This window comes from Apodemus sylvaticus, chromosome 2 (assembly GCF_947179515.1).
Source record: "Apodemus sylvaticus chromosome 2, mApoSyl1.1, whole genome shotgun sequence".
NCBI classification, from domain to species: domain Eukaryota; kingdom Metazoa; phylum Chordata; class Mammalia; order Rodentia; family Muridae; genus Apodemus; species Apodemus sylvaticus.
Window position 1 is genome coordinate 83,565,864 of NC_067473.1, and position 18,820 is coordinate 83,584,683.

General features: G+C 35.6%; 1 protein-coding gene and 1 pseudogene across 1 annotated transcript; both read left to right on the top strand.

Moving 5' to 3' along the window:
* The first annotated feature begins 7,076 nt into the window (after positions 1 to 7,076).
* Positions 7,077 to 7,193, top strand: LOC127679597 (uncharacterized; annotated as a pseudogene).
* Positions 7,194 to 16,729: 9,536 nt separating this feature from the next.
* On the top strand, positions 16,730 to 17,647 carry LOC127677491 (vomeronasal type-1 receptor 90-like). Its single transcript, XM_052172563.1, has one exon. The coding sequence runs from the start codon at positions 16,754 to 16,756 to the stop codon at positions 17,645 to 17,647; it is 894 nt and encodes a 297-aa protein (XP_052028523.1). The 5' UTR covers positions 16,730 to 16,753.
* The last annotated feature ends 1,173 nt before the right edge of the window (positions 17,648 to 18,820 follow it).

Below are 18,820 nucleotides of genomic sequence, written 5' to 3' on the forward strand. Positions count from 1 at the left end.
CTATAATTCTAGTCATCTATCTTAATACTCTCCCTCCATCCCTCCCATCTTCTGCCTGGTCCCTCCTGATCTGATCCCTACCTTTCACCCTGCTTACCTGCAAATTCTATTCTATGTCTCCTTTTCAGAGCAATTCATTCCCTCTATGTTACTTCACCTCTCTGGGTCTGTGCATTGAAGCATGATCATCTATTATTTTATAGTTAGTATTCACTTAGAGAGCACACCATACTTAGCTTTTTGAGTCTGGATTACCACACTTGAAATGATTTTTTTCTAGTTCTATTCATCTGCCTACAAATTTCATGCTATTATTTTTAGCAACTGAGCAATACTCTATTTGTATATACTTGCCACATTTTCTTTTATCCATTCATAGGCTGAGAGTCATCTATGTTATCTCAAGTTTCTACCTATTATTAATACAATTGTTGTGCACAGAGTTGAACAAGTGTTCTTGTGGCTATTGATTTGTTGTACATTGCTTTTATTTTGTTTAGATATGCATCCTTGATCTCTCTAAAACTCTTAACATGAAGGTGTTTTGGCCTTGTTCGAAGCCCTTTTCAACATCTAATGAAATGATCATGTAATTTTTTCTATCAGTTTGTTTAAATGGTGGATTATGTTAATAGGTTTTCGTATGTTGAACCATCCTTGCACTCCTGGGATAAAACATCTTTGATCAAGGAGGATGATGTTTTTGATGTGTTTTTGGATTCATTTGCAAGTATTTTCTTGATTAGTTTTGCATCCATGTTCATAAGAAAAATTGGTCTGAAATTTTCTTTGAGTCTTTGTGTGGTTTAGGTATTACAGAGGCTCTGGCTTCATAGAATAAGTTTGGCAATATTTCTTCTGTTTCTATTCTGTTTAATAATTTGAGGAGTATTGGTACTAGCTCTTGTTTGGATATCTGGTAGTATTCTACACTAAAACTTCTATCCTTGGGCTGTTATTGTTGTAGTTGTTCTTGCTGCTGCTGCTGCTGTTGTTCTTGGGAGAATGTTAATGACTACTATGAACTTTGATCTTTGCACTGCTTACATTGTGTCCCATAAATCTGGGTATGTTGTACGTTGATTTTCATTGAACATTTTCTACGAAATCTTTGGTTTTTGTTTGTTTTTTTTTATTTCTGTCTTGACTCAGTAGTCATTCAGATTGTTAAATAAATCTCCATGAGTTTGTGGGTTGTCTGTTGTTTCTGTTGCTGATGATGTCCAGCTTTAATCTGTGGTGATCTTATAGGATGCAAAGTGTTATTTGAGTTTTCTAATAACTATTGAAACTTGCTTTGTAACCATCTATATTGTCAATTTTGAGGAAAGTTCCCTAAGTTTCTGGAAGAAGGTATTTCCTTTGTGTTTGGGTGAAATGTTCAGTAATATTTGCTTGGTCTACTTGATTCATAAAATCTGTAAGTCCTAGAATTTCTTTGTTTAGCATTTGCTTTATGGCTTGTGTGTTGGTAAGAGTAGGGTTTTGAACTCTCCCATTATCAATGTATGGTTTCAGCATTAGTAGTGTTTCCTTTACAAACACTATGCTCTAGCATTTGGGGCATAGATATTAAAAACTAAAAGATTTTCTTAGTGAATTTTACTTTGATGAATATGTAGTATTCTTCCCCATTTCTTTTGATTGATTTTGGTTTGAGGCCTACATTGGTATGAGAATTGCTACACCAGTTTTTTTCTTAAGAAACTTTCTTGGAAAATCTTTTTTCAAACCCTATACTCTATGTTAATGTCTATCTTTGATGTTGTGGTGTGTTCCTTGTATTCAATAGAAGGATATATCCTAGTTTTCCATTTACTCTATTAGCCTGTGTCTTTTTATTGGGGAATTTTATCCATTGATAATGAGGTATATCAATGGCCAATGATTGTTTATTCATGTTATTTTTGGTGGTGGTGGTGGTGGTGATATTGGTGGTGGAGTTGGTGTTATGAGCCTTGAATTCCTGATCTTTTCAAGACTTTTATCATGGAGAGGTGTTGAATTTTGTCAAATGCTTTCTCAACATCTAATGAAATGATCATGTGGTTTTTTTTCTTTGAGTTTGTTTATGTAGTGAACTACATTGATGGATTTCCTTATATTGAACCATCCCTGCATCCCTGGAATAAAGCCTACGTGATCATGGTGAATGATCATTTTGATATGTTCTTGGATTCAGTTGGCAATAATTTTATTGAGTATTTTTGCTTCAATATTAATAAGGGAAATTTGTCTGACGTTCTCTTTCCTTATTGGATCTTTGTGTTGTTTAGGAATCAGAGTAATTGTGACTTCATAAAACGAGTTGTGTAGTGTTCCTTCTGTTTCAATTTTGTGGAAAATTTTGAAAAGTATTGGTGTTAAGTCTTCTTTCAGGTCTGTTAGAACTCTGCACTCAACCCCTCTGCTCCTGGACTTTATTTGATTGGGATACTATTAATGACTGCTTCTATTTCTTCATGGGTTATGGGATTGTTTAGATCATTTATCTGATCCTGATTTAACTTTGGAACCTGGTATCTTTCTAGAAAATAGTCCATTTCATCTAGTTTTTTTCCACTTTTGTTGGGTGTAGGCTTTCATAGTAGGATCTGATGATTTTCTGTATTTCCTCAGTATCTGTAGTTATGTCTCCCTTTTCATTTCTGATTTTGCTGAATTGTGTATGGTCTCTGTGCCCTCTGGTTAGTTTGGCTAATGGCTGATCTATCTTGTTGCCCTGATTTTGATTATTTCCTACCATTGATTCCTCTTGTGTATTTGGTTCTTTTTGTTCTAGAGCCTTCAGCTGTGCTGTTAAGCTGTTAGTGTATGCCCTTTCCAGTTTCTTTTTGGAGGCACTCAGAGCTATGAATTTTCCTATTAGCACTGCGTTCATTGTATCCCATAAGTTTGGGTATTTTGTACCTTTGTACAACTTCGAATTTCATTAAATTCTAAAAAGAATGAGTAGAATGTTGTTCAGTTTCCATGTGTATGTGGGGTTTCTATTGTTTTTGTTGTTATTGAAGACCAGTCTTAGTCTTTGGTAAACTGATAGGGTACATGGAATTATTTCAGTCTTCTTATATCTGCTGAGGTCTGTTTTGTGACCAAGTATATGGTAAATTTTGGAGAAGGTAGAGTGAGGTGCTGAGCAGAAGGTATATTCTTTTGTTTTATGATAAACTGTTCTTTAGATATCTGTTAAATCTATATGGTTCTTAACTTCTGTTAGTTTTACTGTTTCTCTGTTTAGTCTGTGTTTCCCTGATGAGAGTGAGGTGTTGAAATTTCCCACTATTATTGTGTGGGGTGCAATGTGTGCTTTGAGCTTTAGTAAAGTTATTTTTATGAATGTGGGTGTTGTATTTGGAGAATATATGTTCAGAATTGAGAATTCATCTTGGTAGAGTTTTCCTTTGATGAATGTGAAGTGTCCTTCCTTATATTTTTCATTACTTTAGGTTGAAATCGATTTTATTTGATATTAGGATGGTTATACCACTTTGTTTCTTGGGACCATTTGCTTGGAAAATTGTTTTCCAGCCTTCTACTCTGAGGTAGTGTCTGGCTTTCTGCCTGAGGTGGGTTTCCTGTATGCAGCAAAGTGTTGGGTCCTGCTTATATATCCAGTATGTTAGTCTATGTCTTTTTATTGGAGAATTGAGTCCATTGATATTAAGATATATTAAGGAGAAATGATTGCTGCTTCCTGTTAATTTTGTTATTAGAGGTGGAGAGTTGAGTTATGTTTGTGTGGCTCTCTTCTTTTGGTTTCTAAAAAGATTAATTTCTTGCTTTTTCTAGTCTGCAGTTTCCCTCCTTTTGTTGGTGTTTTCCAATCATTGCCTTTTGAAGGGCTGGGCTTGTTGAAAGATACTGTATAAATATGTTCTTGTCATGAAATACCTTGGTTTCTCCATCTATGGTAATTGAGAGACTTGCTGGGTATTATAGCCTGGGTAGGCATTTGTGTTCCCTTTGGGTCTGTATGACATCTGCCCAGGATCTTCTGGCTTTCATAGTCTCTGATGAGAAGTCTGGTGTTATTCTGATATGTCTACTTTTATATGTTACTTGACCTTTTCCCCTTACTACTTTTAACAATCTCTCTTTGTTTAGTGCATTTTGTTTTAATTTTTATGTGATGGGAGGAATTTCTTTTCGGGTTCAATCTATTTGGAGCTCTGTATGCTTCTTGTATATTCATGAGCATCTCTTTCCTTAGGTTAGGGAAGTTTGCTTCTATAATTTTGTTGAAGATATTTACTGGTCCTTTAAGTTGGAAATCTTCAGTCTCTTCTATACCTATAATCATTAGGTTTGGTCTTCTCATTTTGTCCTGGATTTCCTGGATGTTTGGGGTCAGGAGCTTTTTTGCATTTTCATTTTGTCAATGCTTTCTATGGTATCTTCTGCAACTGAGATTCTCTCTTCTTTCTCTTTTATTCTGTTGTTGATGCTTACATCCATGACTCCTGACTTCTTTCCTACGCTTTCTCTTTATTTCCCTTTGTGATTTCTTTATTCTTTCTATCTCCACTTTGAGATCCTGGATGGTTTTGTTCAATTCCTTCTCCTGTTTGGTTGTGCTTTCCTGTAATTCTTTAAGGACTTCTACCTGTTTACCTGTGTTCTCCTCTATTTCTTTAAGGGAGTTATTTATATCCTTCTTGAAGCCCTTTATCAGCATCATGAGCTGTGATTTTTAAATCCAAATCTTGTTTGGGGTATCCAGGAAGTTCGGATGGTGCCATATTGCCTTTATTTCTGTTGGTAATGTTCCTACATTTGCCTTTTGCCATCTGGTTACCTACGGTGTTAGTCCTGCTGTCTCTGGCTGCCTCTTGTCTCTCCTATGGGCCTACAAGCCTGTCTCAGCACTCCTGGGTGACTGGGTTTCCCCTGATACAGAGTGCTGTGGCACTGCCCAACTCCTGGGTACAGGTAGAGCCCTGTCCCAGCTGCTCTGCCACTCCTGTGTTCCCTGCAATCCTGGTTGTACCTGCCTACTCAGATGACCATTTTTATAATATTAGCCTTATGGATTCATGAGCCTGGGAAATCTTTCTATCTCTTGATATCTATTGCTATTTCTTTTTTCAATATCTTAAAGACTTTATTACTTGCTTGCTTAGAGCTACTCTAGGAGAGTTTATTTTTTTGAGGCTCTTATGAAAGTGTTGTTCCCCTTCTTTATTATTTCTTAGCCTATTCGTCATTTGTATATAAGAGAGTTACTGTGGTTTGTGTTTAATTTCATAGCCTGCTACTTTCCTGAAAGAGTTTATTAGCTATTGGAGTTTCCTGGTAGAATTTTAGTGTCACTTATGTACACTATCATATCATCTGCAAAAATATAAAAGGTATTTTGGATTTTTTCCTATTTGTATTCCCTTTATGTTCTTCAGTTTTCATATTGTTCTAATTAAGAATTCAAGTACCATGTTGAGCAAGTATAGAAATATTGACAATTCTTATGTTGTTCTTCATTTTAGTGGAAATATCTCTCTCTCCAACCATACTCTCTCTCCAATCAAAATATGCTGATATGATTTATTATAAATTGCCTTTGTTGTGTAATTATGTTTCTTACATCCCTAATCTCTGAAGCGCTTTTCTCATGAAGCGTTGTTAGATTCTGTAAAGGGACTTTTTTTCCATCTAATGTGATTTGTTTCATCAAACAGATTGAAGACATTTTTATCTTTCAGTGCCTTTACCTGACAGATTAGATTATTGATTTATGTATGTTGAAACATCCCTGCATCTCTGACATGGAAGCCTACTTGATCATGATTGATAATCATTTTGATGTGTTCCTCGACTCAGTTTCCAAGTAGTTTTCAGAATTTTTCATATATGTTCATAAGGAAAATTGTTCTGCAATTCTTTTATTGTTGGGTCTTTTATTGGCTTCCATATTAGGGTAAATGGAGCTCATGAAAAGAATTGGACAGTGCTCCTTCTGTTTCTAAGTTGGTACAAAATTTGAGTATTGTGGTTAACTCATCTATAACTTCAGGTTATAGTTCTGCTTAAGTTGCTTATGTGATCTCAACTTCATCACGTTGAATTTATCAAGAAAATTACAATTTCTTTTAAATTGTCCAATTTGTTGGAGTATAGAATTTTAATGTAAAATCTTTATAATTCTCTGAATTACTCTGGCATTTTGTTCTGTCCACATATTCATTTCAAATTTTGTTATTTTGATCTTCTTCCTCCACCTATATAAGTATTTTGCTAAGAATTTGTCAATCTTATTGATGTTTTTAAAGAACAAACTTTGGTTTTATAGTCTGTGTGTATGTGTTTGTGTGTTCATAGTTTTCATTTTTGAAATCATTTGTTCTTTAGTTAGGTTTGTGCCTAGATATTTACTTTTCTAAGAAGCTATTGTGATTTCTGCTTTTATTGTTATTTCGTCCTTTCAACTAGGTTGTATTTGGTTTGTTCCAGTGTTTTGAGTTGTGTAATCATGTCATTTCTTTGTGCTGTTTGCTTCTGTTTTTAATGTAGACACTGAGCTCTATAAATTTTCCTCACAAGATTGCTTTCAATGTATGCTAGAGGTTTTGTATTAATATTTTCATTTTCACTTAGTTACAGGATGTTTTTATTTCTCTATTGGTTTCTTTTTGGACATCATGATCATTCTATAATGGCTTGTTTAATCTCTAGATTTATTGTACTTACTAGAGATTTGTTTGCTGTCAATATTTTACTGCCCTGTGGTAAAATTGGATACAATGAGTGATTTTAAACTTTGATTTTCAATGATTTGCTTTCGTTTCAGGATGTGGTCTAATTTTAAAAAGTGACTATTGATGAGAGTGAAATTTGTGTTCTTTGCTGTTTGGTTAGAATATTTTCTAGATACATGTTAAGTATATTTGATGCATAAGTATCATCTATTTATTTGATGTTTCTGTTTATTTTTCTCCAGATGATCTGTCTATTGGAAAATGTTGGGTATTAAAATCATTTATGATTAATGGATTGATGTTAATCTGTATCTTTTAATCCAGGAGTAATGTTTGTTTGGTTTTTGTTTGCTTGTTTGTTTGTTTAATGGATTTGGGTCTCCTCCTGACCAATAGAAGCATTGCATAACTGCTGTGTCACATGTGCGTCAGGAGGTGTCAGAGAAGAGGCCATGTCTATGCTCAGTGTTCTCAGATTTGAATGATTAGTAACCAACCATTCCCTGAGAAAAAACAGAGCCTGAGACCACCACCATTTTAGTAGCGATGGGGGGCCTGAATAGGGAGCTACCCTAAGACAACAATGACGCTGGCATCAGGCAGGCTGGGACTAGCCAGAGACCAGCTAGATGACCCCAGCCTGGGCCCACAGCCCCTGGAAAAGTGTAAGCCCAACACAAATGGCCACATGGCTGAGTCAGGAGATGAATAATCCTGGGGCAACCATTAGACTGGTGCCATGGTTCTCAGTAAGGGAGTTAGCCTGAGATGAACACCAGTCTGGTACTGCCCAGATCTGGGGAAAGAGGGGAAGCATGCTCAAGATGATCCCTGCCCAACACCATAATTCATTAGAGGTTTAACAGGACATATGATTCCTAAGATCTCTCCTGAAATGACTCAGATACTCAGACCCTGGATGCTAAGAAGAGTAAGTAAGTTATAGGCAAATAGAAAATACAGAGAAACAGAAGGATGTGAGCACAATTAAGAAAGGCAGAACTCATTGTTAGCTTAGAAAAAAAAGCCAGCATGATATGAACAGCCAGTGATGCCACCTGGGACCATGATGGGGTCTTGGCCTGTGCTGACACTGGTAGGTAAGGGAGGTGTCTAGGTCTGTGGCCCTGCATTAACGGTCTGTTACCGCCAAAGTATAGGAGGACATCATTGGACTGGATTGCCACTAGGGACATGTTGATGTCTGAGGACTGTGAAGAACTGGGCCCACCCTTCACCTGGGCATCCTGGGAAAGCTGTCCCTAGAAGCATGAGAGCAACTTAATTGACCCCACCCTTAGCTAGCTGCAGTACTCCAGAGAGTTCCCTGCACATTTCAGGAGTTGCAGTTGAGTCCACCCTAAGGATTCAATGTGGGAGAGCTGACCTTATCACTCATCTCCCTCTGGTAGCTTGGACCAGGAAGATATACCATCTCCTCCCTCTCCCCTTACCACCTATGGCAGGCAGGAGACCTGGCCCTGGGGTCATAAAAGCAGGAAAGCTGGACTTTTCCTTCACCAGCTGCAGCACTCAGAAGATCTGGCCCTGTTCCTCACCTGTGCAGCACAGTAGAGCTAAACTGGGATGTGGGAGGTACAAGAGAGTTATCCCTGAGGGCTTGAGTATGGGAGAGCTGGTCCTGTTTCCTGTCTACTGTGTAGTGGCTACACAGTAGTCCCTTCCTCTCCCTTTTGCTCTTACCACCAGAGGTGGGTGGGAAAGTTGTCCCAACAGAGCTATACCTTCCCCTCATATGCTGCAACACTTTGAAAGCAAGCCCTACACCTCATCTGAGCAGCAGTATATAGCTGTCCCTGGTTGCAGGGTTGTAGATGATCTGGTTACAAGGGAATGGAAGTGTGATTCAGCAGGCTGACAAGCTCAGATACCTCTCAGGCTCAGATGCAGGCCTTTGAATTGGCCTGCCTCAACATCTACCCAATCAATGAACTAGCACTGTGCACAAAGTGCAGGTTCTACTAAGCCAAAGCTACAGGATCTCCATGACACAGGGCAACAGGATAACTGAGAGGAGTCTCAATGAGGTTCCAGTACTCATAGAGTAACAGAGGCCAGAGGTCTCATACCACCAGAGAGCAACAAGTCATTGCAATGAAATTTGTAAGAAAGAAGTGTAGACAAAGATGAATATATACTGTGGGACAACTGTGACACACCACAGATTCCATAATGAGATTATCTCTTTGTTCGGAGGGACTTTGCAATGGTGGAGAACCAGTACAAGGAGAAGGGAATTCTGGTACACAATGTGAAATTCACAAATAAATAATTAACAGTTTTTTAAAACCTTAGAAACAAATAACAAAGAAATTAGGTATCCCTGAGTTTAGTGTATGTATGTTTAAGGTAGTAGTTTCTTCTAGGTTCACTGTTCCCTTGATTAGAAAGAAGTGTCCCCCTTCATCTCATCTAATTAGTTTTAGGGCAAAACCTAGTTTAACAGATGTTTGGATAGTGACTGCTACTTTCTTCCTGGTTCCATTTGATTGGTGTACTTATGATTCCTTTACATTGACATAGTATTTAAAACTATGCTGTGTTTCTTGTCGGCAGAAAGCAGATGGGCTTGGTTTCTTGATCCTTTCAGGCACTCTGTGATTTTTGAGTGGATTACAGAGGCCAATCATGCTTAAATTATCATTCAAATGTTTGTGTTACTTCTGGTCACCATGTTGATGACTCCGTAGTACTTGTTTTATTAATTATAGTTTCATATTTTTTTTTCCACAGTCTCGCTGCTTTCATTATTGTTCTTTTCAGGGCAAAATAATGTTCCATGTATTTTCTTGAAGTTTTGTTTGTTGAATTTAATTATTTTTGAGGTTGTTAATGTAGAAAATTTTTCTTTTTCCCTCAAACATGACAGTAATTTTTCTGGGTATATCATATTAGATGGATGTTATTTAGTATTTGGGATATATTGTTCCAGGCTCTTCTAACTTTTCCTCTTGAAAAATCAGCTGGTTTTTGGTGGGTTTTTCTTCCACTTGTAATTTGCTATTATTCTCTTGCAGCTATTAATACACTTTTTTTTGTTCTGTATATTTAGTGTAACTATGAAATACCTTGGAAATTATCTTTTCTGTGTTCTCTCTCTCTCCCCCCCTCTCTCTCTGTCTCTCTCTCTCTCTCTTGCTCTCAGTGTTCTGTTTACTTCCTGTATTTCTCTAGGTTTGCCTTTCTTAATTAAGGGCAGTTTTCTTCTTTTAACTTTTTGAAGATCTGGTCCTTTCCCTTTGACTTGAGATTCTTCTCCCTTACCTATATGTATAGTTTGAAGGTTTGGTTTTTCTGTTTTTGTTTTTTGACAGTGTCCCAAATACACAATAGATTTTAGGCATGCTCTCTAGCAACTGAGCTAAATCCCAGCCACTAAACTTAATTTCTGCTGATAATATATTACCTCAATTATATGTGCTCTGTAAAAAAAAGATTACTTTTCCTGAACGTGTTTGGAGAAGTTAACATTTTCTTAATTGTATCAAAAGAGCTCTTAATTTCTAAGGGAGACCCCAAAGCCACTGTCAGGTAAGTATGAACAGAGACCTCTGTGAATGTTTTGGAAGAAGTAAATTTACTTTGGGGAAGCTAAAATGTTTTATTACGTCTTTTAACTGGGATATAATTATTGTTACTTTTGTTTTGTTCACAAGGACTGGGATCATTTAATCCATGCGTGGCCTGGAGAGAATAACTCACATGGGAAACCCAGAGCTCAGCTGTTCCTACTCTACTATTCTCCTGAAATTAGGGAAGTTCACTTTTCCATTTGATGGTGCCACTTTGTAACAACCACAAGGTCAAAACTGACTTTTACAGATGACATGATAATTATCTGTCTAAGGGAGATGAGCTGATTACATTTCTTCCTTATAACTACTTCTCAGGGCCTCATTCTACATGGAGGTTTATCATCAAAGGCCCAGCTGGGTGAGTGTTTCTTTTATTCATTATAGTGATAGTTGTGAATAGGTGTTAGAATGAAACAGGGTTTTCTATAATAAGTGATTATTCTCTGCTTAGAATTTTACTTTTGAGCAGTAACGTATCATAAGCAAACACAACAAATGCTACAGACTTGGAAATATCAGTGAAAGGATTTATAAATGAACATGGATTTCACTTAATGTGAAAATATAGTATCTCAGGATTACACACACACACACACACACACACGTATAGATATAGACATAGACATAGATATAGACATAGTTATAGATAGATACATGACAGTAGAACGGGGCTATTGGGAAGAAGGCAGGGCTCTGAAGAAGGTTGAATAGAGTCGTGAAAGGTTCATAGGATGAAGATGATCAATGGGTATGTCATGAAAGCTATCACTTTTTTACAATGGGTGTACACTAACACTTATGTAAAAAGTAACCCCAAGTAAATTATTTTAACCAGTATATATGACTATGGATAATCCTGAGGGTGTACTCTAATAATTGTAAGAACATATTTCTACCTAGGTAATAGCAATTTTGTTAGTTTTCCATTCCTGTCACAAAACACTTGAAATAGAGGGTGAAAAACATAGAGCACACATTTATGGCATTACAGGACTACATTTAAAATGTTAAGATACATTTAAATTTTATTTTGTATTTTCTCATTTTAATAATTTTCTCATTAGCAGACTATATTCCTTTGTTTACATGAAACTTAAGCTAGAAATATCCAGCAAATAAAACTTATTTAATGTTTATCAATAATTTTCTAGTCTGCTAAATTTACATATTTAGGAATTCTTAGAAAAGTTTCAATTCATGGCCTATGAAAACAAAATATGTTTTTAACATTATAAAATACATTTAAATTTTTTAAATAGATTTTTTCTATTGCATTGATTTTTAATAAATAAATGATCTTTTCTGGATACCTCAGACGTATCTGAATACTTAACCTTACTTATTCATGAAATCTTTGTAAATTTATCCTTATAAAAATGTAAATGGGAAATTTTCAGTATTTTGGGTGTTTTAAGTAAAATTCAGTTTTAATATTTCTTATTTTCTAAGCTGCACTTTGTAACATTGTTTTGATGTTATAATAAATAGGTTATCCATTAGCATTGAGAAAACATTTGAAATTTTCCAGAAGGATTAAATTATGTAAAGTAAAAATTCCCAGTTTCCTCTAATAGTTATAAATACAATTACTTGCTAAAATATACCCCCCAAGAATGCTAAGTAAATTTAAGTTTATTGAATATTAAGTTAAATTAAATATTAAATTAAATATTAAATTAACTTAAATATTAAATTTAAGTTGTAATTGAATATTACAAATCCATCTTTATTTTGCTAGAATAGTATTTATTAATGTACATAAGAGAATCAAATACACAATACAGGCATGTGTGCTGGCACAGGCCTAAGATCCCAATGCTTTCAAGGCTAAGGCAGGAGCATAATGTGTTTGATTAAAGTCAGTCTGAACTACATGGTGGAACTCACTCTCTCTCTCTCTCTCTCTCTCTCTCTCTCTCTCTCTCTCTCTCTCTCTCTCTCGCACACACACGCACACTCACACACACACACACACTGATATAATACAGAAAAATATTAAAAATGCAACAAAATGCTGCCAGTTAATGTTATTAAGTCACTGGCCACAGAGTAGACACACCACAAAAACCACATGATATAAGCATTATTTTATGTTTACAACTATTACAGAATTTTCAGTTTGTGTAACTCACTGGTGCACTTGGAAGAGCCTGCTGATCTCATTAAGTCAACCAAAAAACAGGATATATTTTCCATTTTCCTTAAACCCCACTTTATTTTCATGAACATAACATTATATAACCCTCAGTTTTTCACTCAGGTGATATAGTTATTCATGATCACAGTCCTAACATACACTATGCTATTTATCTAGTTTTAGACCCAGTAGTCCAATAATTTCACACACACACACACACACACACACACACACACACACACACACACGTGCGTGCGCTCGTGCACACACACACGCACATGCACACACATTTTTAGGTAACATTTTCATATCTTTCCCAAACTCATGCCATGCAACTTATGATGAAGTTCTGGGTGTAACTACTTCACAGTCTCACAGCGACACTTCTGCTGCCGCTGCTTCATCTCAGGGAACTGGCTCATAAGTGTGAGACTGTAATATTCTAGTCAGTGCTGTGTGCTTCCAATTACATCAGTTTCCAAAGAACAGTTCAAAAACATGATACCTCTGATCTCATATATTTGTATATTCATTGTATTATTAAATTGTTACAAAGCAGAATACAGAGACAGCCATAAAACAAGACTTCTAAAGTCAAATATTACAGCAATGAGAAAGTAAACCGATTTTTCTCAGAATGCAGATGTAGATGAAGCAGCTCTTGGTTAACTTTGCTGCAGCTCTCTTCAGACATCTGCCTCCAGACTGCTTAGTGTTTTGCTATGGGTAAGTTTCATAGTTATGGCTTCTCCACTATTATGAATGTTTATGGATACACTTTGAGGTTTAGTACCTACAACTAAAGTTTACAACTTAAAGTAATTTTGAAATCCAGAAGCACAACAATGACATTTACAATGTCTGCTCTGAATATGTGCCTGTGTTTTCACACCAACCTGAACAGCCCTGACCTGCACACTCCTGTAGACTGTGAGGGGTGTATACAGTGCATAGTCAGTGTGTCACAGAGGATCCAATTCTCCTTAAAACTATACAACTTTGTAGGCTTTATCTCTGATGTTGTCTTCTATTTTATGACTTTTTAGTTAGCATTACATTATAAGCTTTTTTATTGGTTTGTTATGGAACTGCCAGAGTTATCAAATACCAATCTCTGACAAATAATTAAATTTTAAATTAAAATGAATGGCTCCGATTGATATGCACACCATTAATTCCATCACTCAGGAGGCAAAAGAATAAAGAGTAAAAATTTGAGAACATTTTGCGCTACATAGCAAAGTCAAGCCTGCATCACCTATATAGTGAGGTCTTGTCTTAAAACCAGAAACAAAAAACAAGCAACAAAATATTGGAGCTTGAGAGCATGCATGTCACAGTACTAGAGTGCTTTCCTAGAATGTCCAAAATTTTTAGATTGACCCCAGCATTGCAAGTTTTTTTTCAAATAAAACAAATGCCTTTTCTCAGGGCATGCATACATTAACAATCCAGTTTGTGGCCATGGTAACTCCGGAACTTCCTGGTCCAGTCTCAGTTTCAGTGAACCCCAGAGAAAGATTCTGCTTGATGAGTCAGAGGATATGTCATTTTCTGTATGTGATAAACATTAACATAACAATGAATATGAAATAGAGTGAGGAGATGCATATCCTACAGATAAGAAAAGACATTTTAGATTACAGTCTTTTACCTTATAGTATCATCTTTTTGCATGACTCATCACACATGTGCAACATTAATAAGTTGAAGATATACAATAATAAATGATTCTATATATATTTGCAATTTTAAAATTAGAATTGTGCTATAGCTATAGTTCTTTCAGTTCGGAGACTAAGGCTTGAATCAAGCATTATTGTAGAGCATTTGTTTGTTTGTTTGTTTCTTTAATACTTCTTTTATTTATAAAGATGAGTGCTTGCTTGCATGTATGTCTGTGTGCCACTTGCATGCCTGGGTTAGATAGGGTAATGTATCCCCTGGAATTAGATTTATGGATGGTTATGAGCCACCATGTCATTGTTAGAAATCTAACTCCTGTCATTTGCGAGAGTAAAAATGCTGTTAACCACTGAACGATTACCCGAGCTCTTATCCTGGAACTTTTAAAAGACAGAGCATCACTATATAGTTACTAAAAATATATGTTGCTGAGAGAATTAAATGTTTGACTATGGCAAGATTAAGTTTTTTAGGAGCAAAAATTATGTAAGCATAAAAGGGAAATCATTTGAAATGTAAATAAATTATATCGAATAAAAAAATTTTAAAAAGAGAGAAAAAATGTGATTCATGGTATCATATACACATAAATGTTATAGGATTGTCTCATCCACTAATTTCTGCATAGTTTCCATGCATACATGCATGTACCTATATATGTGAAATATATTGGTGTACTTGAATATATAATTTGACACTCTTTAATACAAGTCAGTTTATTCATTTTTATTTCTTTATCATAAAGCTGACTTTAAAGCACTGAATTAAATTAATTCAATATTAAATTGATCTTGGTAACCAGGACAAATAACTTACATAGACACCAAAGGTATTGATGATGTATGATAACACTGGGGATCTTGATTTTCATTGCATGGCAAGAAATCTCTTTAAAACAGAGATTTCAAAACAGGATCACTCTATGGTCATCTTCAGTGAGTTCATGTTTGGCATAACATGTTGAAAATCCATGTGTTTGTCTTAGAGTCACATGTTCTCTTTTATTGGAGAGCTTCACGTCTTCAAATGTGATGTGTAGCCCATAGAAACTCCAGAAATCAGGAATGTAAAACAGGACAATTGCCAGGATAGGGCTGAGGGGGGGTGGGGGCGGTTGGAAGCAATAGAGAGAATAGCAGAACACAAGTGATCTCATAAGGGAAATGGGAAAGGAGGGGATGAGAGGTGCCTAGGGAGGTTGAGGGAGAAGAAAGAGGTAAAGAAAAGGGAAATGGTGTGATGCAAGTAGAAAATGGAAAAGGGGAGCTTTTTAGGAAGGGGGAGGGAGGTAAATCCAAAAGAAGCTGGGAGGAGACTAAAGAAGAGTCGCAGAATATAATTGGTCTAATAAGGAAAATGGAAAAAATGGGTGGGTTTTTAGGTAAGGGAGAGAACCACAGAAGGTGGAGGAGATTGGTAAATTAACAACATGGATGGCTGGAAAAGCCTTAAGGAATCATACTGTTAATGACTTAACTTCCTTCCCTCACAAAAAGAAAAGAAAATTAGTGTTTGTTATGATACCTTTCAGTTACCTGGAGTAGAGTTCACAAAGGGTTGAAATTGGATGGGAACTGAACTGGGAGGCCATTTAGGACTACAATTAATTGTTATGCAATTAATAGAGTGTGAAAAGTACATTAATGATCTCCAATTGTATCTATGTCTCTAATTCCAAATTCTGGTGATGTAAAATTTTTTTGGAAAAAGAAATGTAAAAACAGATGAATTGCAAAACACATTTTGCTGATTAAAATAGTGAATTTATCATGAATTAAAACTGTAATTCTGTTAGAATTATGGGTTAAAACATGGATAGTTGCAAAATAGAGCACAAATAAAATCATATACTGAGACTGACACCTTAGTTTTTGAATTCCTGTTGTGATGTTTTTTCCCAGACTGACATGATTCTTGTTGAGTTGCACAAACATGATCAATATGCTGTGCTCATCATTACTGGTTTAGGTGATAATTACAAAATGAGACAATTTAAATCAATAGGAATGGTTTTCTAATGCATGAGGTTCAAATGCAATAAAGGCACAAAAAGAATAGGGGGACGGAAGAGGGTTTATGGGACTTGCAGGGAGTGGGGACCCAGAAAAGGGGAAATTATTTGCAATGTAAATAAAAATAAATTAATTAATTAATTTAAAAAAAGGCACAAAAAGTATTTTGTATAGATGTCACTGAATGCATGCATTTTCTATAATATGAGATATATGTGAGATACATGTAAAGCATATAGAAATTTAGGCTATGATATACAGTCTTGAACATTAAAAGTAATAATGCCAGGACAGGGAAGCTGGAGTGGGTGGGTTGGTGAGCAGGGGAAGGAGGGATGGGATAGGGTATTTTCAGAGGGGAAACCAGGAAAGGGGATAACTTTTGAAATGCAAATAAAGAAAATATCTAATAAAATACATACTTGAAAAGAAGTAATAGACATAGAATATCAATTATGAGTAGGTAAAACAGAATATATATATATATATATATATATATATATATATATACATAGAGAGAGACTATTAATCACAAGTTAGATGTATGCTCTATTATTTTTTATAGATATTTGAAATATGCTTCCTCTCTGCTTGTTTTTCCTCTCAGCTTTTACAATAGTCTTTTCACTTATGTCCTCATCAAATACTGTCCTTTACTTCCAAGCTGGACTTGGAATCCTAGCCAATATGTTTCTCTTTTTGTTCTATACTTTCATAATCCTAGGTCACAGACCTAAACCCACAGACCTGATCTCCTGTCAACTAACTTTCATTCACATGATGATGATCCTCACTGGAGGGGACACTTTGTTTGCAGACATATCAGAGTCACTAAAATTTGGGAATGACGTCAAATGTAAGACAATTTTTTACATAAACAGAGTTATGAGAGGCCTCTCTATCTGCATCACCTGCCTCCTGAGTGTGTTTCAGGCTGTCACTATCAGTCCCAGTACCTCACTATTGGCAAGATTTAAGCATAATGTACAAAAATACATCATCCATGCCTTTTTCTATCTTTGGTCCTTCAATTTGTTATTCAGTAGTAGGTGGTTCTTTTTTGTTGCTGGTTTTACCAATATAAGTGAGACCCACCAGATGAAGGTCTCTAAATCCTGCTTACTCCTCCCTGTGAACCACATCATCAGGGGACTGATGTTAACAGTGGCAATGTCCAGAGATGTATTTCTCGTAGGAGTCATGATGACCACAAGTACACACATGGTGATTATCCTGCACAGACATCAGAGGCAATGCAAGCATCTTCATAGCATCATCCACCTGAGAGCATCCCCTGAGAAAAGGGCCACCCAGACCATCTTGCTGCTGGTGGTTTTCTTTGTGGTCATGTACTGGGTGGACTTCATCATCTCGTTCACTTCAATCCTGTTATGGATGTATGACCCAGTTGTCCTGACTGTTCAAATGTTTGTCATGAATGCCTATCCTACAATTACTCCTTTGGTACAAATCAGTTCTGATAAGAGAATAATCAATGTGCTGAAAAACTTGAGGTCAAAATGACACCAGATTTTTTAAAGAAGTTTTCTCTTCTTTAAAAAAAAGAAATTTATTTATTTTATTTATAAGTATAAATGGTGTTCCATCATGTATGCATGTTTGTATTCCTGGTGACCAGAGAAGTCAGAAGAACTCATGGGATACTCTGGAACTGGAGTCACAGAGGTTTAAAGGCTCCATGCTGGTACAACTCCCAACATTTTTTTCCTAAAAAATATTCTTCTTAAACTTTAATGGTTCAAGCACCAAAGCAAGATTCTTCATATGATTTAAATAAAATTTGCAATACCATATATAAATATTCTTCGACATTTCTGCTGCCAAGAAGTATAGAGCTCTTTAAGTTCATTGTACACCTTAAATTGATATTTCCACATGAAATCTTTTATACTTCCATTTTTACTTTATATCATAAATATTCTCTTGATGCTGAAGTTACTCAAAGAAGCTCCTTGGTGATAGTGACTTTTTAAGCTTCTTTGGAATATATTTTAATTTACTCTAAATCTTTAATAACAGTTTAAATATCCTATTGCAGCTTTAATTCTGTTTCCTATTTATAATTTCATTGGATAATAAAATAATGTGAATTTAGATTTTCCATTTTTTTACTTAATGTGTTACTTATGAGCTGCATATCCTATTTCTTTTCACTTCATTTCTTCTACAATTATTAAATATTGGTAAATAAAAATCTATACATATGTGTTATACAATGTGTTTGTGTGTGTGTGTGTGTGTGTGTGTGTGTATGTGTATGCACAAGGATGCAAATGTATGTGCACATGGAGGCTTGGAGACAACCTTGACTTATCGCCATATTGTATTTACCTTGTATTTTGAGTGAGCATCTCTCATTGTGATCTGAGACTTGTCAAATAGAACAGGATAGTCCAGGTAGCCCCAGGAATTCTCCTGTCTTTGACTGTCCAGCTCTGAAATTACAATTTGCATCACTATGCCCTAATTAAATTTTATTGAAAATAAATTTTTTCATACAATATATTCTGATTAGTGTTTTCTCTCCCCAGTCTGTACCAGTTCCTCCCCACCTCTCCTCTAATCTGGATCTAGACTCTTTTTGTCTCTTCTTTTTTTTTTTTCAATTTAATTTTAATTTTAGCTTTTTGGTTTTTTTTATTCGATATATTTTTTATTTATATTTCAAATGATTTC

Excerpts from the sequence above, each read along its gene's own strand:
- LOC127677491 (XM_052172563.1), top strand. The coding sequence starts at position 16,754 with ATGTCCTCATCAAATACTGTCCTTTACTTCCAAGCTGGACTTGGAATC.